The sequence below is a fragment of the Bubalus kerabau genome, chromosome 3 (genome assembly GCF_029407905.1).
Source record: "Bubalus kerabau isolate K-KA32 ecotype Philippines breed swamp buffalo chromosome 3, PCC_UOA_SB_1v2, whole genome shotgun sequence".
NCBI lineage: Eukaryota > Metazoa > Chordata > Mammalia > Artiodactyla > Bovidae > Bubalus > Bubalus kerabau.
The window spans coordinates 97227712-97252064 of NC_073626.1; the positions used below are offsets into that span (position 1 = coordinate 97227712).

A 24353-nucleotide genomic window follows, 5' to 3' on the forward strand; every position below is an offset into this window, starting at 1 on the left:
CCAAAATACCTTCCAGTTGTTTAAAATGATGGGTTTTTTAAAAATGGCAAACGGCAAAGGCCTCTAGTCATTTGTGAGACAACTTGCCAGTTAGGTCCCTCAATAGTAGAGAAAAGTCTAACTCTATGCTTTATCCCACTCATTTTCCCTCTCAACTTTGCTCTTTGAACATATACACAGTTTGGTCAAGTGAGGTGGGCGGGGGGAACGAGAGGGGCACAATGACACACGTCCAGAGGTCACCACATGTTCACTGAACCACAGCAACAGCACGTGGCAGGAGCTGTGTCAATCCTGCGACATGCCCACCACAGACCTTGGGACCTGCTTAGGAGGCAGACGCCAACCCATGCTATCCTCTTGCATGAGTCACAACAAATCAAATTAAATCAAACAAAGATGTGCTAAGAACTCAGAGGCCTCGAAGACGACGACTCTTTGCTTGCTAGATCAAAGACCTCAGTCCACAAATAGGCAAATGCCGGAAGTTTATCCGCTGCTCCTACCTACCTCACTCTCATTTCACGGTCTCTTCTACTTTCTTCTGTGCTCTGCCCCAATTCTGGGTCTTCATCAGGAAGACCCTGCTTTAGCCTCTGGTCACCACATCCACCAAGTCAAAGATGACAGGAGATTACAGATGTGGGCAGCAGTTCTTAAAGTGGGGTCTTTGAACACTGAGGGCTCCTGAGGCCCTATTCCAGGGTTTGTGAGATCAAAACTATTTGTATAATAATACTAAGATGCTACTTACCTTTTCACAGAATTAACATTTGCACCGGTGGTACAAAAGCAATGAGAGATGAATGAAACTACTGGTGACTTATACAAATCAAGGCAGTGGCAACAAATTATATGAGCAATCATTGTATTCACCACAGCCATGCACTCTCAGTTTTGTTTTGTTTTTAATACAGTTTCACTTAAGAATATCCTTGATAATGCAATAAAGTTTTAAAGTGAAGTCGTTCAGTCGTGTCTGACTCTCTGTGACCCTATGGACTATATAGTCTGCCAGGCTCCTCTGTCCATTGGATTTCCCAGACAAGAATACTGGAGTGGGACGCCATTTCCTTCTCCAGGGGATCTTCCAGATCCAGGGATCGAACCCTCGTCTCCTGCATTGCAGGCAGGAGCCACCAGGGAAGCGACTTAGATGGCTCAGCCATCTGAGCCACCAGGGAAGCTGATAATGCAATAAAAAGTACTAATTTTATTAAGTCTCAACCCCTGAATAGACACTTTTTTAATATTCTATATGAGGAAATAAGAACCCTACAGAAAGCACTTTTGCTGCATATTAACATATGGGAATCAACCACACCATATAAAGAACAACCTATATGCCATCTCTCCATGAAGATAAGTGAAACCATTCAGAGACAGGATAGGGTCTTCTATGCAGAAAAGAGCCCTCCATTAGTTTACGAGGTAGAAAAAGAAAAGACTTCCCTTCAGTTTTTATGGTTAACGAGGCAAGGTACAATCCCTGGCATTTAGCAGGTTACACTGAAGCAATCCCTTACTGTTCTCTGGATGTCTCTGGGGTGTCATATGGAGGCTCATTAGAAGACTAGGTTTTTCTTCTCAAAGCAAGTCAATGTTAGATTCCAAGCAAGAATATGAGAGAAATACAGAAACAGTTTTCTCCTGCATAGTCTATGAGGACATATGTTCCCCAAGTTCAGGGAGAATCAGACTCAGTCAGTCTGCCTAATTAGACAAATTTGTCCTGGAATGCCTGACATGCTGTAATATCAAACCATCAAGAACAAACAGGCAAGGAACCAAAAGATTACTTTCTACCAAAGCACTAAACATGTCCTTGCTACCTACTACACAGAATATACTCTTCCCTAGTTTTACACCTATTCCTGGAAGCCACTTCCACATGGAAAATTCAGTGTGGTCCTTAGCAGCATACCAGCTAATCTGGGCTACCACATGGATTGCTGGTACATGTACTAGTATGGAAGGAACCCTCATTTTTCCATGGCCAAAACCAAACTGCTGAAACAAAACAGAGCTACAGCTCATGTTACTGTGATTGGCCACTTCCACTTTGCAGTGACGCACAGCTGATGGGGAGACTCTGTCTGAGAGCTCAACTTTATGAGGAAAGGAGAGTGGCAGTGGTTGCTGGATCACCATCAGGAACCACTGAGCCACCTTCCTCTTCTGAGCATGTTTCAGTCCAATGTCTGAATGAAAACCCAGTGTGACTATATAATCCTGGCAGATCGATACATAGTATAAAGAGCTGGGCAGGAGCCACATGCATCATTGTGGTGAAAGGAGTAAAAAGTGGCTATGGATCTACATGAGCCAGAGCTACAGAGCCTAAACCGTGACTCCGAAGCCCAGGCTTTCAAACACTGCCCAAGCCAGGATGCTTTCAGCTTTCACAGACGGGATGTTCCTAGGGGCAGGCACCCACAGCATGTCCACAAACTCAGCTCACCTGCTGCTTAGAGAAGCAGTAAGCTCCTTTAGATTTTTAAGTGAGATCTGGGTTTACAGGGGCTTCCCTGGTGGTTCAGATGGTAAAGAATCTGCCTGCAATACAGGAGACACAGGTTCAACCCCTGGGTTGGAAAGATTCCCTGGAGAAGGGAATGGCAACCCACTACAGTATTCTTGCCTGGAAAAATCCCCTGGACAGAGGAGCATGGCGGGCAATAGTCCATGGAGTCACAAAGAGTCAGACATGACTAAGCGACTAACACTTTCACTTTCTGGGTTTAGAGACTGATGCAGCCATTTCCAGGCAGTCATAAAGGGAACTAGAGACTAAAACCACAATGTAGGCTAAAATCACCATAACTTATAAATATTTCTATCCTAAGACTGTCACTATCTTATCAACTAGCCTAGGACACGTTACTTGTTGCTTGTGTTCATAAATTCTTGTAGCTATCATTATCTAGGTGTCTTCTTTTAATATCTGTAGTCAAAGAAGCACTTTATATTTTTATATAGAATATATATTCTATATAAAATTCTAGAATTTTATGATTCTAGAATTGTATATAGAATCATAAAACGGTAGAACTGGAAGGGATATAGAGACAATGTGACTAACTTGTCACCTAAAGCAAGACTTGCACACAATATACCAGACTCACCAGGGATCCTCTTCCTTCTTGCCTACCCTTGTGTCAAGTGTTGGCTTCTTCTGAGAATCCCTGTAGCTCATTCTAGCTTGGTGCCTTTGCGGAGTTCAACTTCTTTAGTATAATCCTATTCTCTACTTGGAAAACACACACACACAATTCCCAGTCACCTCTGTTAAAGCGTGTTCTCTCATTCATTATCTTCAGTGCAGAACTAAGAATCTGATCTTGGACATTTTACCATCACTAAAAAAATTAACTTAAAAAGACAATTTTCTTCACCTAAAAAAAAAAAAAAATCCCAGCTCTTATTTGTTCGCTGTGGCTGTGCTTCCTTCTTAATTAAATTTATGCTGTTAGAATAGATTCTTATTTTCCAACTTATGTCCATCCCCAATTCAGAGGATCACGCTGTCTCTTGTCAACTTTTCCTCGATTTTATGGCTTCATACCCACTGTCATGACTACAAATTTGGTTCAGGGCCCAGTCATTTAATGTCTGACCTGCCTGTCTTCCAAACTCTAGCGTCTCTGCCCTCTGTTTTTTATGCAGAGATTGATAATTTTTAAGATATATCAGGATTACATAAAATGCCTTCTTAGGTTTCCACAAAATCAAATAGAGTTGATATAAAAGCACTTTAAAACTATAAAGTACTGTTGCTTCCCTTTCCATTTTCTTTTTCCCTCCTACTTACATCTGTCTTCCAGTTGAGATTTCTTTTTTCATCATAGTGAAGATTTTCTGAACCTCCAGTATTCATCAGAACCTTAATTGTGATTGCCTCCTGTCATGCTTTATACTCTGTAACATGGGCCCCAGTCAGATATTTTTTTCTTGTCAACTAGCACATTTATTCTGACACATATTACCTCCAGGACAGACTTTATGCTGCTCATCTCTCTCTCTGCTCCCAGAGTTGCCTCCACTGACTAAATCAAGTCTCTTCCTTTGTAATTGCGCACAAGACTTCACGCCTCTCTTTGGGCTCCATACAAACAGCTCAGATTATCCTGGTTTTTTTTTTTTTTTTTAATATTTATGTATTTATTTGTCTGCATAGAGTCTTAGTTGTGGCATCTTAGTTGCCTGACCAGGGGTCGAAACTGCATCCCCTGCAATGCAAGGCAGATTCTTAGCCACAGGACCACCAGGGAATCTCTATCTTGGGTTTTACGAAAAACTTCAAACATTCCAATAATCTACCCAATCAATACTGTTTGATTAAGTTTGCCTTTTGGTAGAAGATTGAAGGTATGTATCAATTTGTGTATAAGGTGTTTGATATGTGACAATATGTTATATAACACTATGAGCCTTGACAATATGTTATGTAACACTACAAGTTCAATGGATCTGTATAAAAATGCCAAGCTTGCCAGTTACTAAAGTATGTCAGTTGGCCTATTTACTCTGAACCCCTCTTTGCTTATTCCTAATTCACTGGGTAGAGATTATAATTAGAGTAATATATGCTAGCCTGTCAGCACTCAGCAAATAAATGTAGCTTTACTATTTCTGTACATGCATATGCCTTTATAAAACACTTAACTAATATACTGCTGCTGCTGCTGCTAAGTCGCTTCAGTCGTGTCCAACTCTGTGCAACCCCATAGACAGCAGCCAACCAGGCTCCCGAGTCCCTGGGATTCTCCAGGCAAGAACAGTGGAGTGGGTTGCCATTTCCTTCTCCAATGCATGAAAGTGAAAAGTGAAAGTGAAGTCGCTCAGTTGTGTCCAACTCTAGTGACCCCATGGACTGCAGCCTACCAGGCTCCTCCGCCCATGGGATTTTCCAGGCAAGATACTGGAGTGGGGTGCCATTGCCTTCTCCAAACTAATATACTAGGTAAGATTTAAAACATGGAATAAAATGCAACACTTTCATGAACACAACTCATGTTTTCTTTCTGAAGATGATTGTTTGTTAATTTAAAACAAACCAAAACAAAACCCTTCTGTACTGACTTTGGAGCCCAGATAAAAAAACAAGCTCATGTTTTAGAATTATTTAAATTTCAAATGAAATTTGAACTTCACTCAGAAAGGGAGTCAAGGTCAATCAGCATATTCATTGGCAAAAAGAACTAAAACTTTAGCTTAAATTATAAAAGGGAATAAAAATTTAAATATAAACACAACTCAAAAAGTTTTGAGTTATAGCTAATTTTAGCCCACATTTGGTCCTTAACTAAGTATCTATTAAAGTCAGTCCTGTCTTTTTCAAAGCAATGGAAATTTTGTGGTACAAAAATCATGCTTTTATTTTCTGTCACACTCTCCTGATCTTACAACAGTGTTTTTTCTCTGATAAGAATTTTGCTCAACAATTCCCTAGAACTTCCAAAGAATTCTGCCTTACCAGTCCTGGAAAAAAAAGTGGCAATGATCCATGCCTTTATTTTTGGAGAGATGTTACACAAAAGACAACTGAGCATCTTTAGAAAGGACAGTTCAGTTCAGTTCAGTTCAGTCACTCAGTCGTGTCCGACTCTTTGCGACCCCATGAATTGCAGCACGCCAGGCCTCCCTGTCCATCACCAACTCCCGGAGTTCACTCATGAGACTCATGTCCATCGAGTCAGTGATGCCATCCAGCCATCTCATCCTCTGTTGTCCCCTTTTCCTCCTGCCCCCAATCCCTCCCAGCATCACAGTCTTTTCCAATGAGTCAACTCTTTGCATGAGGTGGCCAAAGTACTGGAGTTTCAGCTTTAGCATCATTCCTTCCAAAGAACACCCAGGGCTGATCTTTTTTAGAATGGACTGGTTAGATCTCCTTGCAGTCCAAGGAACTCTCAAGAGTCTTCTCCATCACCACAGTTCAAAAGCATCAATTCTTCGGCACCCAGCCTTCTTCACAGTCCAACTCTCACATCCATACATGACCACAGGAAAAACCATAGCCTTGACTAGATGGACCTTTGTTGGCAAAGTAATGCTTCTGCTTTTGAATATGCTATCTAGGTTGGTCATAACTTTCCTTCCAAGGAGTAAGTATCTTTTAATTTCATGGCTGCAGTTACCATCTGCAGTGATTTGGAGCCCAAAAAAATAAAGTCTGACACTGTTTCCACTGTTTCCCCATCTATTTCCCATGAAGTGATGGGACCGGATGCCATGATCTTCGTTTTCTGACGAGGAAGCCAAATGGAAAGGGAAAATCCCACTCTGCACAACAGGGACATTTAGCTACATGAGTCAAAATGTTACCTCTCAAACATTACAAGCAGTAGAAATAAACATACAGGCAAATTGAAAGCAACACTGCTACTCCAAACTCTTTCACTGGCTTCTCTTTAGGGCTTACTACTATGCATAAATGGGCTTCCCAGGTGGCAGTGCAGTGGTAAAGAATCTGCCTGCCAATGCAAAAGGCAAAAGAAGCACGAGTTTGATCCCTGGGTCAGGAAGATCCCCTGGAGGAGGACATGGCAACCCAGTCCAGTATTCTTGCCTGGAGAATCCCCATGGTCAGAGGAGCCTGGCAGGCTACAGTCCACAGGGTCACAAAGAGTTGGACATGACTAAGCACACATACATCACTAATTACTATGCTAAATAATCTTTCTACTGTTACTCATAATACATGTACATACATACAACATATATACACACAGATACATAAATATGATTTGTCTTTTCCTAGTTAACAAATCTTTTTTTTACAAACACTTTTATAATTATTTTAACAGCTCTATTTGGATCTACAAGCTTATTTAGTAAGATGGTTCATGTGGTCCTATGTCTTGGTGTAGCCACTGTTTAGCCTAGATTTAACAACAACTAAAAAAACCTATAATTCAAAATTGTTTGACATTGAAAAGCAATTCTTTCTAGTTCCACTTATTTAAAACAGCTTAAAAAACAGCCAGACCAAAGGTAGAATACTAAAGTATACTTAAGTCCTAAGATACAGACTGAAAAAATATATATCCTTACTATGCAAGTCAGGATGGAGCGAGGGAGAGAGTATAGGGAGGCAGTGCTTTCACACAGCAGAGAAGGCGATGGCACCCCACTCCAGTACTCTTGCCTGGAAAACCCCATGGATGGAGGAGCCTGGTAGGCTGCAGTCCATGGGGTCACGAAGAGTTGGACACGACTGAGCGACTTCACTTTCACTTTTCACTTTCATGCACTGGAGAAGGAAATGGCAACCCACTCCACTGTTCTTGCCTGGAGAATCCCAGGGACGGGGGAGCCTGGTGGGCTGCCATCTATGGGGTCTCACAGAGTAGGACATGACTGAAGCGACTTAGTAGCAGCAGCTTTCACATAGAAAAAGAAACCAAAGAGATCCTACAGTTAAAGATCCTTTAGCGTTACTCTGCAGAAAATGCCAAAATGACAACCAAATCCTGACCAGGAACTGAAAATCCACATTCTAATGGTACTTGGTGATGATATTGCTAAAGTTAGAGGGTTGTGACTTCAATTCTATTATCAACACACAGCAGAGTGTTTCATACCATCCTTATGTACCCACACCCAAAGCACCATCTCAATGTCAAAGAAACACCTCCCAAGTGAAACATCCATGTGGAGGGCCCTGAGCCAGCCTCTGCTTCAGATTCTCTGGGGCCTTAAAGCAATAATATACAACTCTCGCTGCTTTCTCTCAAGATCTTTCATTACCTTCCTAGAATATAATATCAGGGCATGCAGGCCAACTGCTTTACAGTTGGCAAAGGGCACAGGTTTAAGAAACGGCACTTTACATGCATAAAAACAAGGAGGCAACAGCCTATCTTTTTTTTAAGTGGTTGCTACAAGTGAAATAGAAGATGAAGATCCCTGTTGTGCAAAATTGCGTTCAGTCTTGTGGAGAGAGACAAGGGTCTAATTAAAGTCGGGTTGAGAGGCAAAGCATCTCTACAAATGCTCACCAGAAATCATGATAATCTGCCTTGTGCATGTGGGCTCAGTCATGTCCAGCTCTCTGCAACCCCATGGACTGTAGCCCACCAGGCTCCTCTGTCCATGGGATTCTCCAGGCAAGAATACTGAAGCAGTTTGCCATTTCCTCCTCCAGGGAATCTTCCCGACCCAGGGATCAAACTCATATCTCCTAAGTCTCTTACATTGGTAGGCAGATTCTTTACCACTGTGTGCCCCAGGTATCATCATCTCCTGTACTTTTTTTAATTCAAAAAAAAAAAAAAAGCTTTCCCAGGCCCACATCCCAGGAAAGTCCTGAAGATGTTAGAAATGAATGAATACAACCACTGGGGGAGCAGACAACTGTCAATGGAGGAAGAGGCCCAAGGAGTTGGACATATGAATGTCAAAGTGTCTGAAAGAAAATTCAGACCCCATCCACAGCCTACTCTGTCAACCTGACCTCACCCTGGGCCCACCCACCTGACTTCTGCAGCTAAATGTTACAGCCAGTTCTTTACTGAGAGAGTCAACTGAAACATCCACTGCTTGAAGAAGAGTGAGGAATATATCACCTGCTTTGTGTGACCTTAGGCCACTGGGCAATAGGAAGTCTCTGGAGTAAGTCATGAGGGATTGCTTTCATGATCTGCTCATAACTTTCTATCCCACCTGTTCTTTTCCCACACCCTACCTTCTCTAAGACTGGACTTAAGGTGGACTGGAGATAGAAGGTGAACTAAAGGCCTAGAGGGCTCCCTAGGGCTCAGATGGTAAAGAATCAGCCTGCAATGCAGGAGACCTGGGTTTGATCCCTGGGTTGGGAAAAATCCCCTGGAGGAGGGCATGGCAACCCACTCCAGTATTCTTGCCTGGATAATGCACATGGACAGAGGAGCCTGGTGGGCTACAGTCCATGGGGTCACAAAGAGTTGGACAGGGCTGAGTGACTAAGCACACAGCACACAAAGTCCTTAAAGTTTTATGAAGATGCCATGTTCTTCACATCAAATGACATTTTTACCTGGTGTGGTAGGCCACAAAGATATCTAAGTCCTAATCCTATTACTGTGATTATTTACCTTATGTGTAAGGAAATATGCACTTTGAAGATATGATTAAGCCAAGGATATGGACATGGGTAGATTATCCTGGATTATCTGGGTGAGCCAAATATAATCACAATGGTCATTAAAGGAAGGAGGCCAGAAGAGAAGGGGCCATGAGCCAAGGAATGGAAGCAACTTCTGGAAACCGAAAGGACAAGGAAATAGATTCCCCAGGAGAACACCACCCTATAGACTATATTTTATATAGATATGAGCAACAGAACTGCAAAAATAATAAATATTTGTGTTGTTTTAAGCCACTAAAGCTTGTGGCAATTTGTTACAACAGTGACAAGAAATTAATATACCTGGTTAATTCTTATTCATCCTAAACTCAGCTCAGGCACCCTTTCCTATAGGAAGCATCCCCTGAAAGCTCAGAGCCCGTATCTGCCCTCCGTCCTTCTCCTCCTCCTCGTTAGTTGTTCTCTTTGCAAAGCACCTGGCATTCACCTTCATACAGCCTAGAGCGATGACCACAGAAATACTGGTTTCCTTAATTGGATTGGGATGCTCCCTCTTAAGGGTAGAACTCTTAATGGTCATACTTATTTTACTTATTTTCTTATTTCCAATGTTTATCATTGTTTCTGACAGATAGGGGCACGCAAATGCTCATAATTTTTTTCCTACAAGTTAACAGGACTCATCCCTTGATTCTCAGCAGGATACCAGCTTTCACTTCCTTACTCCACAATAAAGACCGAGATGATAGACAAACAACTAGTTCATTACCATGGGCTCAGAAACCCTATATAAAGGGCTCCTTTCTCCTCCAAAAAAAGTAATAACCATTCTTTTTCTCTCTAATGAAAAAGTTTACACAGTTTTTGGTTCTGAGGAGAAACCAAGTATTACACTGGGTGAAAAAGAAAAAATAGAAGAGGAACAGCTAAATGGATAAATTATCAAAAAGTTATTAAGGTGAACTGTATTTTCCAAAGATGACCCCAGGAGACTCTTCCACCCACATGTTCTTCTGCATTATGACCCTTACACTCCACCATCAAGAAGTCAAGTCATTGCCTTCCCCTTAGCATCTGGGTTGGCCTTAGTGACTTGCTTGTAACCCACAGAACACAGCAAAAGCCACACTGATGACTTCAGAGGAAAGTTAAAAAGACACATTGTGACTTCTGGCTCTCTGAATGCCTGCTCTGCAGCTGCTCCCTCCTGGACACTCCCTGTTAGAGGCCAGCTGTCAGGCCACAAGAAGCTCCAGCCACAGGGAGTTCCACATGCAGGCAACTCTGGTTGACTCACAAACTCAGCCTTTGAGTCATCACAGCCCAGAAACTAGACATAAGGGCGAGAAACCCTCCAAGTGAAACCCCGCCTCATCAATCGGATCTTCCCTGATGAGACCCTAGATGCAAAGGACCAAAGACAATTAACCGTGACATGCCCAGCCTGACCTCCTGGCACATAGAATCCATGAGCCTAAGAAGACTAAGTTCGGAGTAATTTATTACAAACAAGTAACAACTGCCACAGTGAACACACAGTCCAAAAGACAATCATGGTGACTTTACTTCCTGATCCTTGGAAGACGGACAGGCTGGAGAAGAGTCCGGGTAAATTAGACTGACCTAATTCTGGCCTGCTAGGGTGAAATACACACATGCTCTAGAACTATCACTCCCAGAGTTTGAGATTTGAATGACTACTTTGCTTATAACTCAAGAAGAGACTGAAAAAACTAAGTACCCCGCCCTCTATGCTGAGAATTTTACCAGTGAATGAGTTATCCGGATGGCTTGTGCTGGGTTTATAATCCTACCCCCTTCAAATATTTGAGAGGTTAGATTAGATGGGATTAAATTCAGAAGGATGCTGGAAGCACACCAAAATGTCTGTTCTCCTTCCTGCCCAATTGGGTCCACTGTAAATAAAACTTGACAGGCTTTCTTAAATCAACATAATCATGTGTAGCACAAGTGCTTTCAGATGCCCAGTAGCTAAACCACATCAGCTTACTTAGCAAGCCTTCTAGCAATAGGTGAAAAAAATAATGGCTCCTGCCAAGAGTGCTATGTCCAAGAGAATTGGTAGCCTCAAGTGACTCATTTCACAAGGCTCCATTTATCTGTGCTGGAAGATCCAAAGTGGGAAGGCGTTGGGCCTTTAATAACCAAACTCAGGCCTCAGGTTTATTTGTTAAAGCCAGATGCTGTCATTTTGGAAGCAGATGAGAACACAGTTATAATCAATCTGGAATCCTGATGAATTCCAGGTGCACCTTCCAGCAGTCTGGGGAAGTGAGTAGCTCAAAGACCTCAGATAATTTTTATTATTAGTGTCATAGTGAGCTATTCTGCTGCAGAGTCTGCACGGCCTTAGTACTTTTTCCTTGTGATTCCAAACAGGCACACTTTTTTTGACCAACTTTTGGGGACACTTTCTTAAAGGCAATTTCTCAGCTATATCAAAGAATATAGCAAAAAGAAATAGGCTGACTAAGAAAAGTTGAGGAGAGCAAGGTCTAGGTAGGCGACCTCCAGGTTCCTAAGGGAATCTGGATTAAATATAGTGTTCTGACTCCAAAGTGGAGGCCAGTTGATGTCCTTAACCAGTAAGTGTAGCTTTATGACCCAGTGGGTTGCTAGCTGTGGCCCATGTCCTTTGAGAGAAAAGAAAAAGTATGAGCAGAACCCCAAACAGTGTTCATGGTGTCCAGGCTTCAAGGTCGCAGCCTGAGTCCAGCTACCTTTTAGGAATGCCTGCCTATTTTCCAGGTCTGTTTCTCCAGGCTCCTTATGACCTCTGTGCATTTCCTGACATCCTTCCAATCAACCCATCCGTCCAATCTTAGCCTAGACACTGCTAGGCTCAGTTTTTGCTTCTTGTAAACAAGACCCTGAACTAATGTAAATACCAACACAGCAACCTTTACTGTCAAATGTATTCTTTCTTCTGTCTGGTAGACCAAATGCTAATGAACATATATTGCTAGGTAACTAAGAAAGCATCAATTAGGGAAGATGGCACTCTGTCCTTCTATGTGGCTAAATTAGAAAAAACAGATGACTCCTTGTTCTCACCCTGATCCTCAGTTCAGGACCATAAACTTTCACGAGATGTTTCAACATCACAACCAGATGTGTTAACTCCTTTTACTTAAAAAAAAAAACAACACAACTTTTTAAGGGAAAAGAATTCAAGGAGCATAAGGGATGACTAAAGGTTCAGTCATGTCACAAATACTTGGCACAAGTTTACAATCTGTAAACTTATGTTTACAGATTTATGTAATTTATGTAATTACAAAGTTATGTAATTACAAAAAAATTATGTAATTAAAACTTATTTATTATGATAAACATTACGGTGATATATGTGCTTGCTCAGTGATGTCAGGCTTAGTCCCAAACCTCCAAAACCACTAAAAGCAAGGTCTTGGGTTAATATCCTTCCCACCATCTTGCATGCCTGCTTAGTCAAGTCAGACTTTGGGATCCCATCGACTGTAGCCCACCAGGCTCCTCTGTCCATGGGATTTCCCAGGCAAGAATACTGGAGCGAATTGCCATTTCCTCCTCCAGGGGATCTTCCCAACCCAGGGATCAAACCCACTTCTCCTGCATCTCTTGCATTAGCAGATGGATTCTTTACCACTGAACCACCAGGGAAACCCTTCTCACTGTCAGATACCATTAAACTGGAAGTGCTATTTTCCTAAAATACGTACTTCAGATATTGTAAGACAAGCCATAAGATTTCACTGCAAAAACACAGAAAATCACACTTGCTGGGATTTTGAATATTAACTGAAATATGAGAAATTAATGTAATCACATGTTAAAATCTGTCAAAAGCTAAAAGATACTTTCTTTTCATTTATGTTTGAATTAATTAGTGGTAGTGAAATAGGAGAGAATGGATTTGTTGGCTCAAGAAGCAGAGAGGAAAAAAATTGTGCTACATACTTAAAATGTGTAGTCCTTAAATATCCTCTCAGCATCTGGTGCCACATTGCAGCAGTACGCTCAGCTACGTTCTAACAGTGATCCAAGCCCAGAGGGTTTGGCACTCTAATGCACGTTACTTTATCTTCAAAAATAGATATCAATATCTGATGTTGAAGCCCACCAGTCTTCAACTGGTGGGTTAATCCCTTCATTTTTCTTTAAGGAGGTGAATGGAATCCCACTTACTAAATGAGATAAAAGCATGAAAAAACAATCTTCTTGAGGGCAAAGACCCTGCCATGGTCCTCCTCCCGAGGATTCTGGTGGCTGGCTGTGTGTTCTCTCTGCTATAGCTCAATAGGCATTTCTCATTGACCAAGATTCTACCTGCACTGGGCATCTGAGACCATAAGGACAACTTTTCCTAATCAGGAACAACTGCCTCCCAAACCTCCCTAAACCCAAGATTTCACTGACATTTTGCTAAAATGATTCAAGAATGTACTGTTCACTGTGACATATATGGGGGAAAAAAATCCCCTCACATAAAGATGGGAGCAAAAGAGAAAAGAAATTCAGAAGACACTGACCTGTGGCTGGCATTATATTTTTTTAAAACAAAGATCAACATAAACTAACACAAATATTCAAACCTGAGATTGAACAGATAAATAAGTAGATGCTCTTCTCACCTACCCCTAAGAATGCAGTTTCTGGTTATTAGGATAATCCTTCTCCTGGCCTGTCTACATGAACACCACAGCTTGAGGTCAGTGCAGGCCAAGAGCACACACAGAACCAGCCCTGTCCTTGTCCCCTCTCCCATGTGACATGGTTTGTTTTCTCTGAGAAGCAACTGCTGGCCCAAGGAGACATCAGAATTTAAACACCCACCATCGTTCATAAGAAATTACAGAAATGAGGGAGATCTGAGTTAAAGCTCTACAAATTCAAAGTCAAAACTTAGTTCTCTGTACTACTAACCACCTATAAGATTTAGGATTACTTTTTGTTTTTCTCAACTGAGTACACATAATGCCCTAAATGGCTAAACCATATACAATTCTGATACCAGATAGTTAAAACTCAATTCTGTAAGTCTTTTGTATTATGTGTAAGAAAGGCATTCTACCTTATCTAAGAAAAAACAAATTTAACATTCATCTCATGATTTACTGGTTTCAATAAATACTGACTCTATACAATTATAATTTCAAGGCATAATTTGATCTGCAGTATAATCAGTTGCTTGTTAATATTAGAACAGTTATATCTACATTGCAGGCAGATTCTTTACCAGCTGAGTCACAAGGGAAGCCCAAGAATACTGGGGTGGGTAGTCTATCCCTTCTCCAGGGGATCTTCCCAACCCAGGAATCGAACCAGGGTCTCCTGCATTGCAGGCAGATTCTTTACCAACTGAGCTATTCAGGGAAGCCCAAGGAAGCCCACTGACAAGGGTCACTGATAACTATGAGTGCTTCCAGCGTGGAAAAGACTTTTCAGCATGTGATATGATCTAATGATAAAGATTTTCAAGTTCTATTAGTTTCACATGCTGTTTTACTTTCATTTTAGACCCATCCACCCACATAGCTCCTTATTTATAAATACAAGTTTTACATCCTGTTTATGACATAATAAAAACATTCACAGACAAGCACTCACATATTCTTATCTCTCAAGACTCTGTGTGTTTTATGGGGCAGGGTGCTCGGGGCTGGTGCACTGGGATGACCCAGAGGGATGGAATGGGGAGGGAGGTGGGACAGGGGGTTCAGGATGGGAAACGCATGTACACCCGTGGCCGATTCATGTCAATGTATGGCAGAGCCACTACAGTGTTGCAGAGTAATTAGCCTCCAATTAAAATGAATAAATTTATTTTTTTAAAAAAGAGACTCTATATGTTTTGGAAGCCAGAATATGAATTTAAAGATTCACTACTATTCTTCATCATTTTCTTAGACCCCAGATATTTTTTTTTACTACTAAGGCTGAATACAGAAAAAGACAGTATTAGGTTCTGTCCATGACTGGAATTAGCAAAATGGATAATATAAAAATCTAAAGGCAGTGACAGCGGGGGAGGAAGGCCATGTAAATAAAGAGGCAGGAGGACTGTTCTCCCTGTTGACAGAAGCATCTTTGAAGCTCGCCAGCCCATGAAGAGGATTATGTGTCAGTCATTAGTATACCTGTCAGCTGCGGTAGAGAATCCAATTAAGGCAGCAGAGCGGGAGCACGGGCTCCTAGGTCCTGTCTCAGGATACTGATACACAACCAGGTCCAAACATCACCCAAAACAGAAGTTCAAAATCAGGAGCACCAAATCTTAACCCCAGCTCTTCTGCTTGTCTGACCATGGGGCCATGGGCAAATGATATATTTGAAATTTTATTCTACTATGACATGGAGATATTAACACTAGTCTGTAAGAACCAAACAATTTCATGTTGTATCTGACAAGCCGCCAGCACACAGTAGGTCCTCAATAAATACTCCAAATAGTTGTGTTCTACTCTAGAGGGTCCCAGGAAAGACGAGAGAGAGTTTGGAAGTCCCTCTGAGATCTGGATTTTTCATCCAGCTTGGGTCTTAAAGCAGAAGCATCTGAAATCAGATGGGATTACCAGGATAAAAGGCACACCTTGGCTGATGCTCCTATTTTTATAACCTGGGGCTCCAAGTGTCCATTACTTTTGTCATGTCCCATCTCAAAGTAGCCTCAGATGTTAGACACATACATGGGAGTTGGCAGGCACCCTTCTTGGCTATAGAATGCTGCATGCCACCACCAAAGGACACTGGCTATAAGTTCAGTTGTGATGTCTTGATATTTTGGTTCAGAATCCCCGGTGTCACATTATCTGTGTGTAATTGTTTCTTCATTTGTAGTCATTTAGTTTAGTTTCCATTTCAAACATGCATGTCCATTGGTTTACTGTTTTCATGTGACAGGACTGCTTGATTAAGATTACAAACTGCTAAAAATCAGTGTCTGTATTTATTTGATCAGTTCCTCATAGCATCTAGCAAAGCAGGGATCACACATATGATTTGAGGAAAGTAACTATGATGAAAGAGCTCATAAAATGTACAAGGTGGATGCTCAAGTAACAACCATAATGAAAACCACATACGTTTAACAAAACCAGTTTTCAGACTTGGCTATTTCATATTCTCCATAGGAAAAGGAGTGCTACAAAGAGTTTTTAACTCTTCTTGGAAATGGGACAGCCAAGAAAGCTTAATGCATCCATTTAAGATATTTAGACTAAGTTCGTTACTTCTCCCTGAGTGACATTTGAGAAAATTAACAATTATATCTTTGGGTCTTAGAATAAATAAAGAGTAAACCATGGTGGTGGACGTTAACTAGACTTATTGCTGTGATCATTTTGCAATATATACAAATATCAAATTACTATTACTATGTTGTACACATGAAACTATTATGTTATATGTCAATTCTATTTCAATAACACACATACAAAAGGTATATCATTCTGTTCAAAGATGTCCAAATATAAGGTGCTTGTGTGAACATACTTTTTAAGATGAGAATATCCTACCTCCTTAAAGTTGTCAAATGCTGATAAAATGATTTCATGCCCGCCTCTGACAAGACAAACGGCCGCCAACAGCTCTAAGACAAGGGCTTTTGTTCTGTCAAAACAAGAAGGAAAAAACTCACAAATCAGTGAAAGTGAATGAACGATGAGTCAGCTGTTCCTTCCAAGATGAATATGATAATAACTATGTGCCAGTGTATATTTTTAAACGTTTACTAATTAAGGCACAGTTATATTAAAAACACATACATTTTAAAACCTTTACGATCTTCTACACATGTGTTTTCTCTGGGGTAGCAAGTTTGCAAGGCATATTTCCCACTCCCAGGATTACAAGTTGCTTATAAATGAAAATTAATTCTGAGAAGATTAAGTCTTTCTGTTCTATCATCAACTGACTCTGTGTAATATGGCCGAAAAAGTATTTTTTAATGAGTTAAAGAAGATAGGAAACACAGAATTTTCAGTAAAATCACCCACTGGATAAATATTTTCTCTGGTTCTGGAGTCAAAGATATAATAACATTTGCTGAAAAAGTTCAAAATCAACTGAAATCAATGTCCTATTAATACACTGCAAATCTGCTAATTTGCAGTGGCTCCATACAAGTCTCCCAGGATAATGCAAGCTTCCAAAACTACTTCTTCCCATACAGGATCTGAAAGGAGCTGGCTTACAGCTGTGCTAATACAGGAATATCTTCTCTGACTCAAGAAAATAAAACTTCGTCTAAAATATTTTTAGAAGGAGAACCTTAGAGATACAATCTAAGTTTTCAAACACAATGTCAAGGACAGCATCATTGCTTCAGAGTATGATTACTTCAGTATTTCATCTTTTTTCTGGAATAAAAGCTATTGCCAACCTCTAAACAAAGACCATTCTGAAAATCCACAGTATCAATTGTCTTAAGAAAAATGAATAATGACTTCCCTCAGTGTCAGACAGAGAGACAAAGAAGCATGACTATTCGGGATTCTAGTAAACTTAAGGAAGCAAGCACAAAGTTGCAAAGGCGTTCATAAGGGGAAGTATGAAATAATAATATTCAACATTTAAATAGGATTTACAGTTTGCACTGCATTTTCAATCACAAAGGCTGTAACTTCTAATCACATTTTTTAGCTGAATTAACAGTTTTCAGATGTGCAATCTTGTCAGAGATCTGATAAAAGGGAGTAACAGTGTGAAACTAGACATGCATTAGAACAGAAAAGGCATAATACTAACTAAAATAAACTGATGAAGACAGGCTTTTGGAGGTAATCTGTGAAATGAATAGTATATGGCACTTGCCTTTATAGGAAAGTGAACATGAAAAGAAACCTGCATGCAGTTATTTTTGTTTTGTGGTGTTTTCTGTTTGGTTTGGTAATAAAAGTTACATGTGAAAAGGTTGCAAATGAAGTGTGGACAAGCGGTAGTAGTTTTAGTGGGCTTTCAGCACCAAGTGGTGTGGCTAGGGCTGAATCAAGACTCTCCTGGATCCAGTCCTGACAACCTGGCAGCTTCATGCTCTTCACCAAGTTTTGCTAAATTTGCAAGGATGCTGAGAACCAGGCCTCAAGAGGAATGAAAGCTTGAAGAGAAGGGCCCGAGTTGTCACCAGTTTCTCAACTCCACCACATGTAAAACTGTAATGTTGATGAAAAGAAAATTCTACTTAGCCGAGGAGTCTACTGGCAATCCAAATTCAAAAAGTCACTCTTGAAAGTTTCCAAACTCTAATTTGATTCTTGACGAGCTGTCTGCTGTCCCTAGTTTGATTAAGATTTGAATATTATGAATCCAGCTTACCTTGGATTCTTGTTGTTCAAGCTTAGTGCAATCTCGTTGACAGCATGTGGGTGAGACATGACCATGTTGAAACCATACTGAAACGGGTATGGAAAAAACAAAGCATTAGGAGTTATTTGAGAGAACTGTCAATGTTGATTAAAAAGCAAAAACCTGAAGTTTCTACCTAATGTAATTTTATATCATCATAAGTACACTTATGTCTCTAGCACAGTGTCTGCACATATTTCTCTATTTTAGGAATGATGCTATTATCGAGGTACTATATTCCCATTCTCTATGAATAAACTATATGTGTCTCTATCAAAATGATGAAAAGGCTCCAGGCCAGTGATCTCAATCCTGCTGTTTGGCAAAATCACCTGGAAAAGTCAACAAAACAAAACACCAGCTCTCTGGGACTCACTCCAGGTCAATTTATTCTGAATCTCAAGGATAGGGCCCTGGCATGTAAATTTCTTTGAGCTGACTTCACTACACAGCAGGGTTGACAACCACCACCTCTAATCCCTTCTCTATCAGCAATGGCTCTTAGGACCCAAAGCCTAGGGAAAACCTGCTTTGCTCTGAGGCATGTTACCTCGTCCTTCTATAAAATGAACAAAGCTCAGTAAAAGGATCAAGAATCATTCTCTATTCTGCCAAGCTGAGGAATTATTCCTTTTCCTGCAAACTCTCAGCTCATGACCTTATTTCCAATTACACCCAGAAAACATAAGCAATTAGGAAAAAAACTTCCAAAAGCTCCCACCACCGCATCAATACACCCACACAAATCTGTGGCTTCCCTCCTTACTTCTTCCTAAAGATGAAGTCTCCACGTGCCCGTCTAAGGCCCTTCCCCCACTCGAGCTCTTGATTCCAATCCCTCTTACTACTCAAGAACATTATCAGTCATGTCTGACTCTTTGTGACCCCAAGGACTGTAGCCCACCAGGCTCCTCTGTCCATGAAATTCTCCAGGCAAGAGTACTGGAGTGGGTTGCCATGCCCTGCTCCAGGGGATTACCCCGACCCAGGGATCAAACCCAGGTCTCCTGCACTGCAAGTGGATTCTTTACCATCTGAGCCACCAGGGAAGACCGAAGAACATCATATGCTCCAGCAATTCTCCCATTCCCCCATCATTATTTTTCTCTCTGACTCATTACCATTAGCATAAAAAACATGATGCAAATTCTTTTATCTTAAACAACAAAAACAGAATCTCTCTGGACCCTACAACCTATGTACAGCCACTGTCTCATTTTTCTGCTGTTCTTTTACAGCAAAATTCTAAATCACTCATGGTCTCCAATTCCTCTCCTCCTATTCTGTCTCAACACCATGTCCATCAGGCATTGCATCCCCACCATTCCAACGAAACTGTATCAAGATGATCCAAGACCTGCACTTTGCTAGAGCCCATGCCATAACTTCATCTTACAAGACTCAGCAGCAGCACTGGGCACAGCCAACCACTCTCTCTCCTGGACCCGGCTCCTACTTCTCAGCTGCTTCCCTGTCAGTCTAGCTAGTATTCCCTCATCTCTCTGACTTTAAACAGGGTCCCCCAAGTTATTTGAGACTCAGCTCATTCTTTGCTTCTCTGTCTATCCCTGCTGATCTCTTTCACTTCCCTGTCTTCATAGGCCATCTGCTGACTCTCAAACTTGTAGCTCCAGCCCAGACCTCCAGACCCTGAACTCCCGACTGGCATTTCTGACCACCTATTTAAGATCTCTATTTAGATGTACTTTGGCCACCTCATGCAAAGAATTGAGTCATTGGAAAAGACTCTGATGCTGGGAGGGATTGGGGGCAAGAGGAGAAGGGGACGACAGAGGATGAGATGGCTGGATGGCATCACTGACTCGATGGACATGAGTCTCAGTGAACTCCAGGAGTTGGTGATGGACAGGGAGGCCTGGCGTGCTGCAATTCATGGGTTCGCAAAGAGTCAAACACGACTGAGTGACTGATCTGATCTGATCTGATTTAGATGTCTATAGACATCTCACAGTTAACATCTCTCCAACTGGAATACCAATAAGGTCTCCCAAATCTGCTCATCTTGCAGCCTTCCACATCTTAGTAGACGGCAACTCCATCTCAGAGGTGCCCAGGACAAACCGCTGCGAGCTGTCCTTGACGCCTCACCACATCCTCACTGCTACTGTCCTTACCACCGAAACAAAACCAGAGCCTGGCCACCTCTCATCACCTCTGCTGCTATTACCTTGGTTCATGCCACCATCAACACTCACCTAAACTAATGCAACAGCCTTCTAAAAGGTCTACCTCCTTTTGTCTTTGCCCCTTGGAGTCAATCCTAACAAAGAAGCCAGATGGATCATGCTAAATTCCAGTGACAGATCAAGTCACATTTTTCCTCAGAATGCTTCAGCAGCATTCCAGTCAGCGTGAAGCCAGTGTCCTTTCAGTGACTTAAAGCCCTACATAATCAGGACCCCTCTGTAACTTCAGATTTCGCCTTCTGCTCCTCTCCACTTACTCATTCTGATCCAGCCAAACTGACCGGAGCACACCAGACCTATTTCTGCCTCAGCAACTTTTGCACTTGCCCTTCTCTCTGACTATAATTTTCTTTCTTAAATATTCCTTACCTTGTTCCCTTATTCTAGTTGTTACATAAATGTTACCTTCTCCGTGACACTTTTCTGGCTAGCCTATTTAAAAATGAACTTACATTTTTGGCACTTATTCTTATTTCTTGATTATTTTTTCTATAGGACTTAGTGCTCTGGAGCCAGTCTTCCTCAGTTCAAAGCCGAGTTCACCACTTCCAGCCATACTTAACTTCTCTGTGTTTACAGTTTCCTCATGAGTAAAACGGGAGAGTAATATTACCACTCTCACAGGACTCTTTTGAGGCTTAAATTAAGTAACAGGTTTTAAAGTCCTAGACTGTAGGAAGCACTGTGTAAGTGTCAGCTTTTATTTCATCACTAATATTATCTGGAGTGCTATATATAGTTCACCAATTGTCTATCACCGTCTCCCCTCAATAGAAAGTAAGTTCCCTGAGGTGTCTATTTTTTTGCTGCTGTGTTCTCTATGCCTAGAATAGGGTCTATTGGGCAATGCTCAAAAAATTTAATTGACTGAGAGAATAAATGCATGTTTCCCTTCTTAAATTTAATCTGGCAAGTTTATGTTGTGTTTGAACTCTAATACTGATCTGTGTATTTACCATCGGTTTCTATTTGGATCCATCTATAGAATCTGTGTCAATGGAGATAAAATCCTATTTTCTTATTTGAACCATGTCTAAATTCTCAGCCATGGTTTGATTTTATAACTATACTTTTTTTTTAATTTTATTTTATTTTAAAATTTTACATCATTGTATTAGTTTTGCCAAATATCAAAATGAATCCGCCACAGGTATACATGTGTTCCCCATCCTGAACCCTCCTCCCTCCTCCCTCCCCATACCATCCCTCTGGGTCATCCCAGTGCACCAGCCCCAAGCATCCAGTATCGTGCATCGAACCTGGACTTACTTTTGACCCTTAAGCTCATCGTAGATACTCCAGGCTCTAATTCCCATTCTGTCATTAGGATTAATCCCACATACTGTAATTAGTAACTCCCAGTGATTCTCAGAGTGAAGACAATCTGTATCAGTCATCTAAGGAGGACTCTGCTCTTCTACCAAGCATCCACTAAGGGCTTCTCATGAAGATGAGGAACCACAGGGTCCAACACACAGTAATTATAATTCCTTGCCTGACATCACATAACTCTTTGAGGAACAATGACCTACCCAGTGTGTGAGATTACTCATTCCCAGGTTCCTAAAGTTGTTCCATTATTGCCCCAAACCAGTGGCTTACTCTGTCTCTAATAGTCAAAAACACTTACCAAGTAATCTAGACAAGCTTACCACTGGAGGAGGAAAATGTCTTCCCTTTAAATGCATTATACATCAGAAATGCTAACTAAAAGGACAATGAATTATGAGCAGTAGAAGGAACCAGACCTTTCTTCTCTAAAAAATTTCATTAAATCCTGATATTTACTTTAAATAGAAATACAAAGATACCAAAGAGAACAAGATTGAGTCTGATGATATCAGATTTTTTTTTAAGGATTATAATCAGAAACATACCTGATAATTCATGATGGCACGTAAACACATGATACAGACATGCACGTCATCTTTCTTACTCACTAATCTTGAATTTTTCAGGGTTCTTCTGCTTGGCAAAGTATTGTATCTACAAATAAAAAGGGAAACTTCTATAAAAACTAAGGATTACTTTCTTAGCATGGGCAGATGCACTTTAAAAATGGACACTGTTCTCTATCTGTACCTACACCTAAATGAAGATTGTAGGTCAAACCACCACCAACGAACCCATCACCACAAGTACCCCATCACCACAAAACTGTTTCCACAGGCTGTGAGGCCTAGACAATTCTGTGCAGCTGTTATCATCTTGTCAGGCCATATACCCGTGGACAGTGATGCTCAACTCACAGCATATAACAAATCAGACTGTACGTGAGACTCATCGACAAGCCAGGCTCTAATGTGCAGACCAAGCTAGATTTGCAGACATGACATGCATGCAGATTACATATGTGAACAAGCGAAGGGGTAAAACCCAGCTTATACAGAGATCTCCTATCATCTGACCCAATTTTAACTGTACCCTCCCTTCACTGCTTTCAAGAGGCCCTGTTTCAGAGTTTAAGCCTAGGCAAGGTCATACAGCTGTCATATCAGCCTGTGATACTGAATTTTAATGTGCAAAACCTAAACAGTATGCACATGCCTCCACACCTGCACCCAAACTCTGGTCTAGCAGCTAAAACTGAGACAGAAATGTGGTGACAGTTCAAACGGTTAGGATGTTACAACGTCAGGGTTCATTCTGGAGACCCTATATTACTGGGCCTTAGTTCTCCCTTCTGCAGATTTATCAGAGTATACAAGGCATAAAGAGTGACAGTGTAAGATGGGGAAAGTAGACAGATGACAGTTCTAAGGGTTTCATTATGAGCCTTAAATGACAGCTTCAGAGGAAAAACAGGTAAGTTTTCTCTGCAACTCCAAGCCTGAAACGAAAGCAAGTTTCAAAAGCCGTCAACTACTTTCCGAGAGTCAATGACAGAAATGCTCCACAAAAGCAGCTATAGACCTTCCCTCTCCTTGAATTAAGCTAGTTAAAAAATTTTAAGGAAGCCATGATTAATATTAACTGCTTTCAGAAGTCTCACAGGTGCAGACTAAGAGTTGAAAACTGAATTGACAGGTTTGTCTCCAACAGCTCAGCTGAGCAGAACTTTGACATTTTCTATTCAAAAACTATCAAACAGAAAAAAAGATGATTCGTTTACGTAAGCCTACTAATGAGCCAAAGAAATTTTTGAAAAGCACCCCAGTAAGTCACTTGCGTCAACATACCTGACTGTGCAAAATCTGGTTTGCTCATGCTACTTTTAAAGAATGTTTTTTTCTAAGGACTGTCTGCTTTCCTCACCCTGGAAAACATTTCAGCAATGGAAGATAGCCTAATTCAGTTTTGAATGCAAAAACAATGTTCAGGAAACACATTCAGATTTCGCTGTTAGTAAACCTAATTTCAGCTTCTAAAATACACTTTTAAAAGGTGCTGCACTCTGTCATAACTCCAGCCCAAGGTCTCACAGAATCTGGGGCTGCTTCAAACAACCACATGACTAGTCTGACCCAAGAATCTGTAGTCTTCTTAGTCTATACCCAAAGTTCTCTCCCTTCCTCTGCCCTTCTGAATTTATTTTAACCTCAGGTTTGTATTTCTTTAGTGGAATCACTTGTCTGTTTTATATTAGAGAGATAGTTATTTCTAATAAAGCAGTAGCTATTAGCGTAAAACAAAGAAATCTAAGTTTTAAAAAAGAAAAGGTATTATGAAGGGAATGAATCATCCTTTGCTAAATTATATTTAAATGCAGCAGTGACTGCAGAAGATAGATT

General features: G+C 41.0%; 1 protein-coding gene across 9 annotated transcripts in view; it reads right to left on the reverse strand.

Moving 5' to 3' along the window:
• The window catches only part of FMNL2 (formin like 2), a 333194-nt gene that overhangs the window by 45637 nt on the left and 263204 nt on the right, over positions 1–24353 (reverse strand). For all 9 annotated transcript variants that reach the window (XR_008711915.1, XM_055572551.1, XM_055572544.1 and 6 more), the window contains exons 7-9: positions 22500–22608; positions 18386–18462; positions 16588–16681 (exon numbers count right to left, since the gene is read on the reverse strand). Coding sequence is in view for 8 of the 9 variants with exons in the window: in XM_055572551.1 (XP_055428526.1) it covers positions 16588–16681; positions 18386–18462; positions 22500–22608 (280 nt within the window). In the remaining variant the exon portion in view is untranslated. The remainder of the gene's footprint in view (positions 1–16587; positions 16682–18385; positions 18463–22499; positions 22609–24353) is intronic.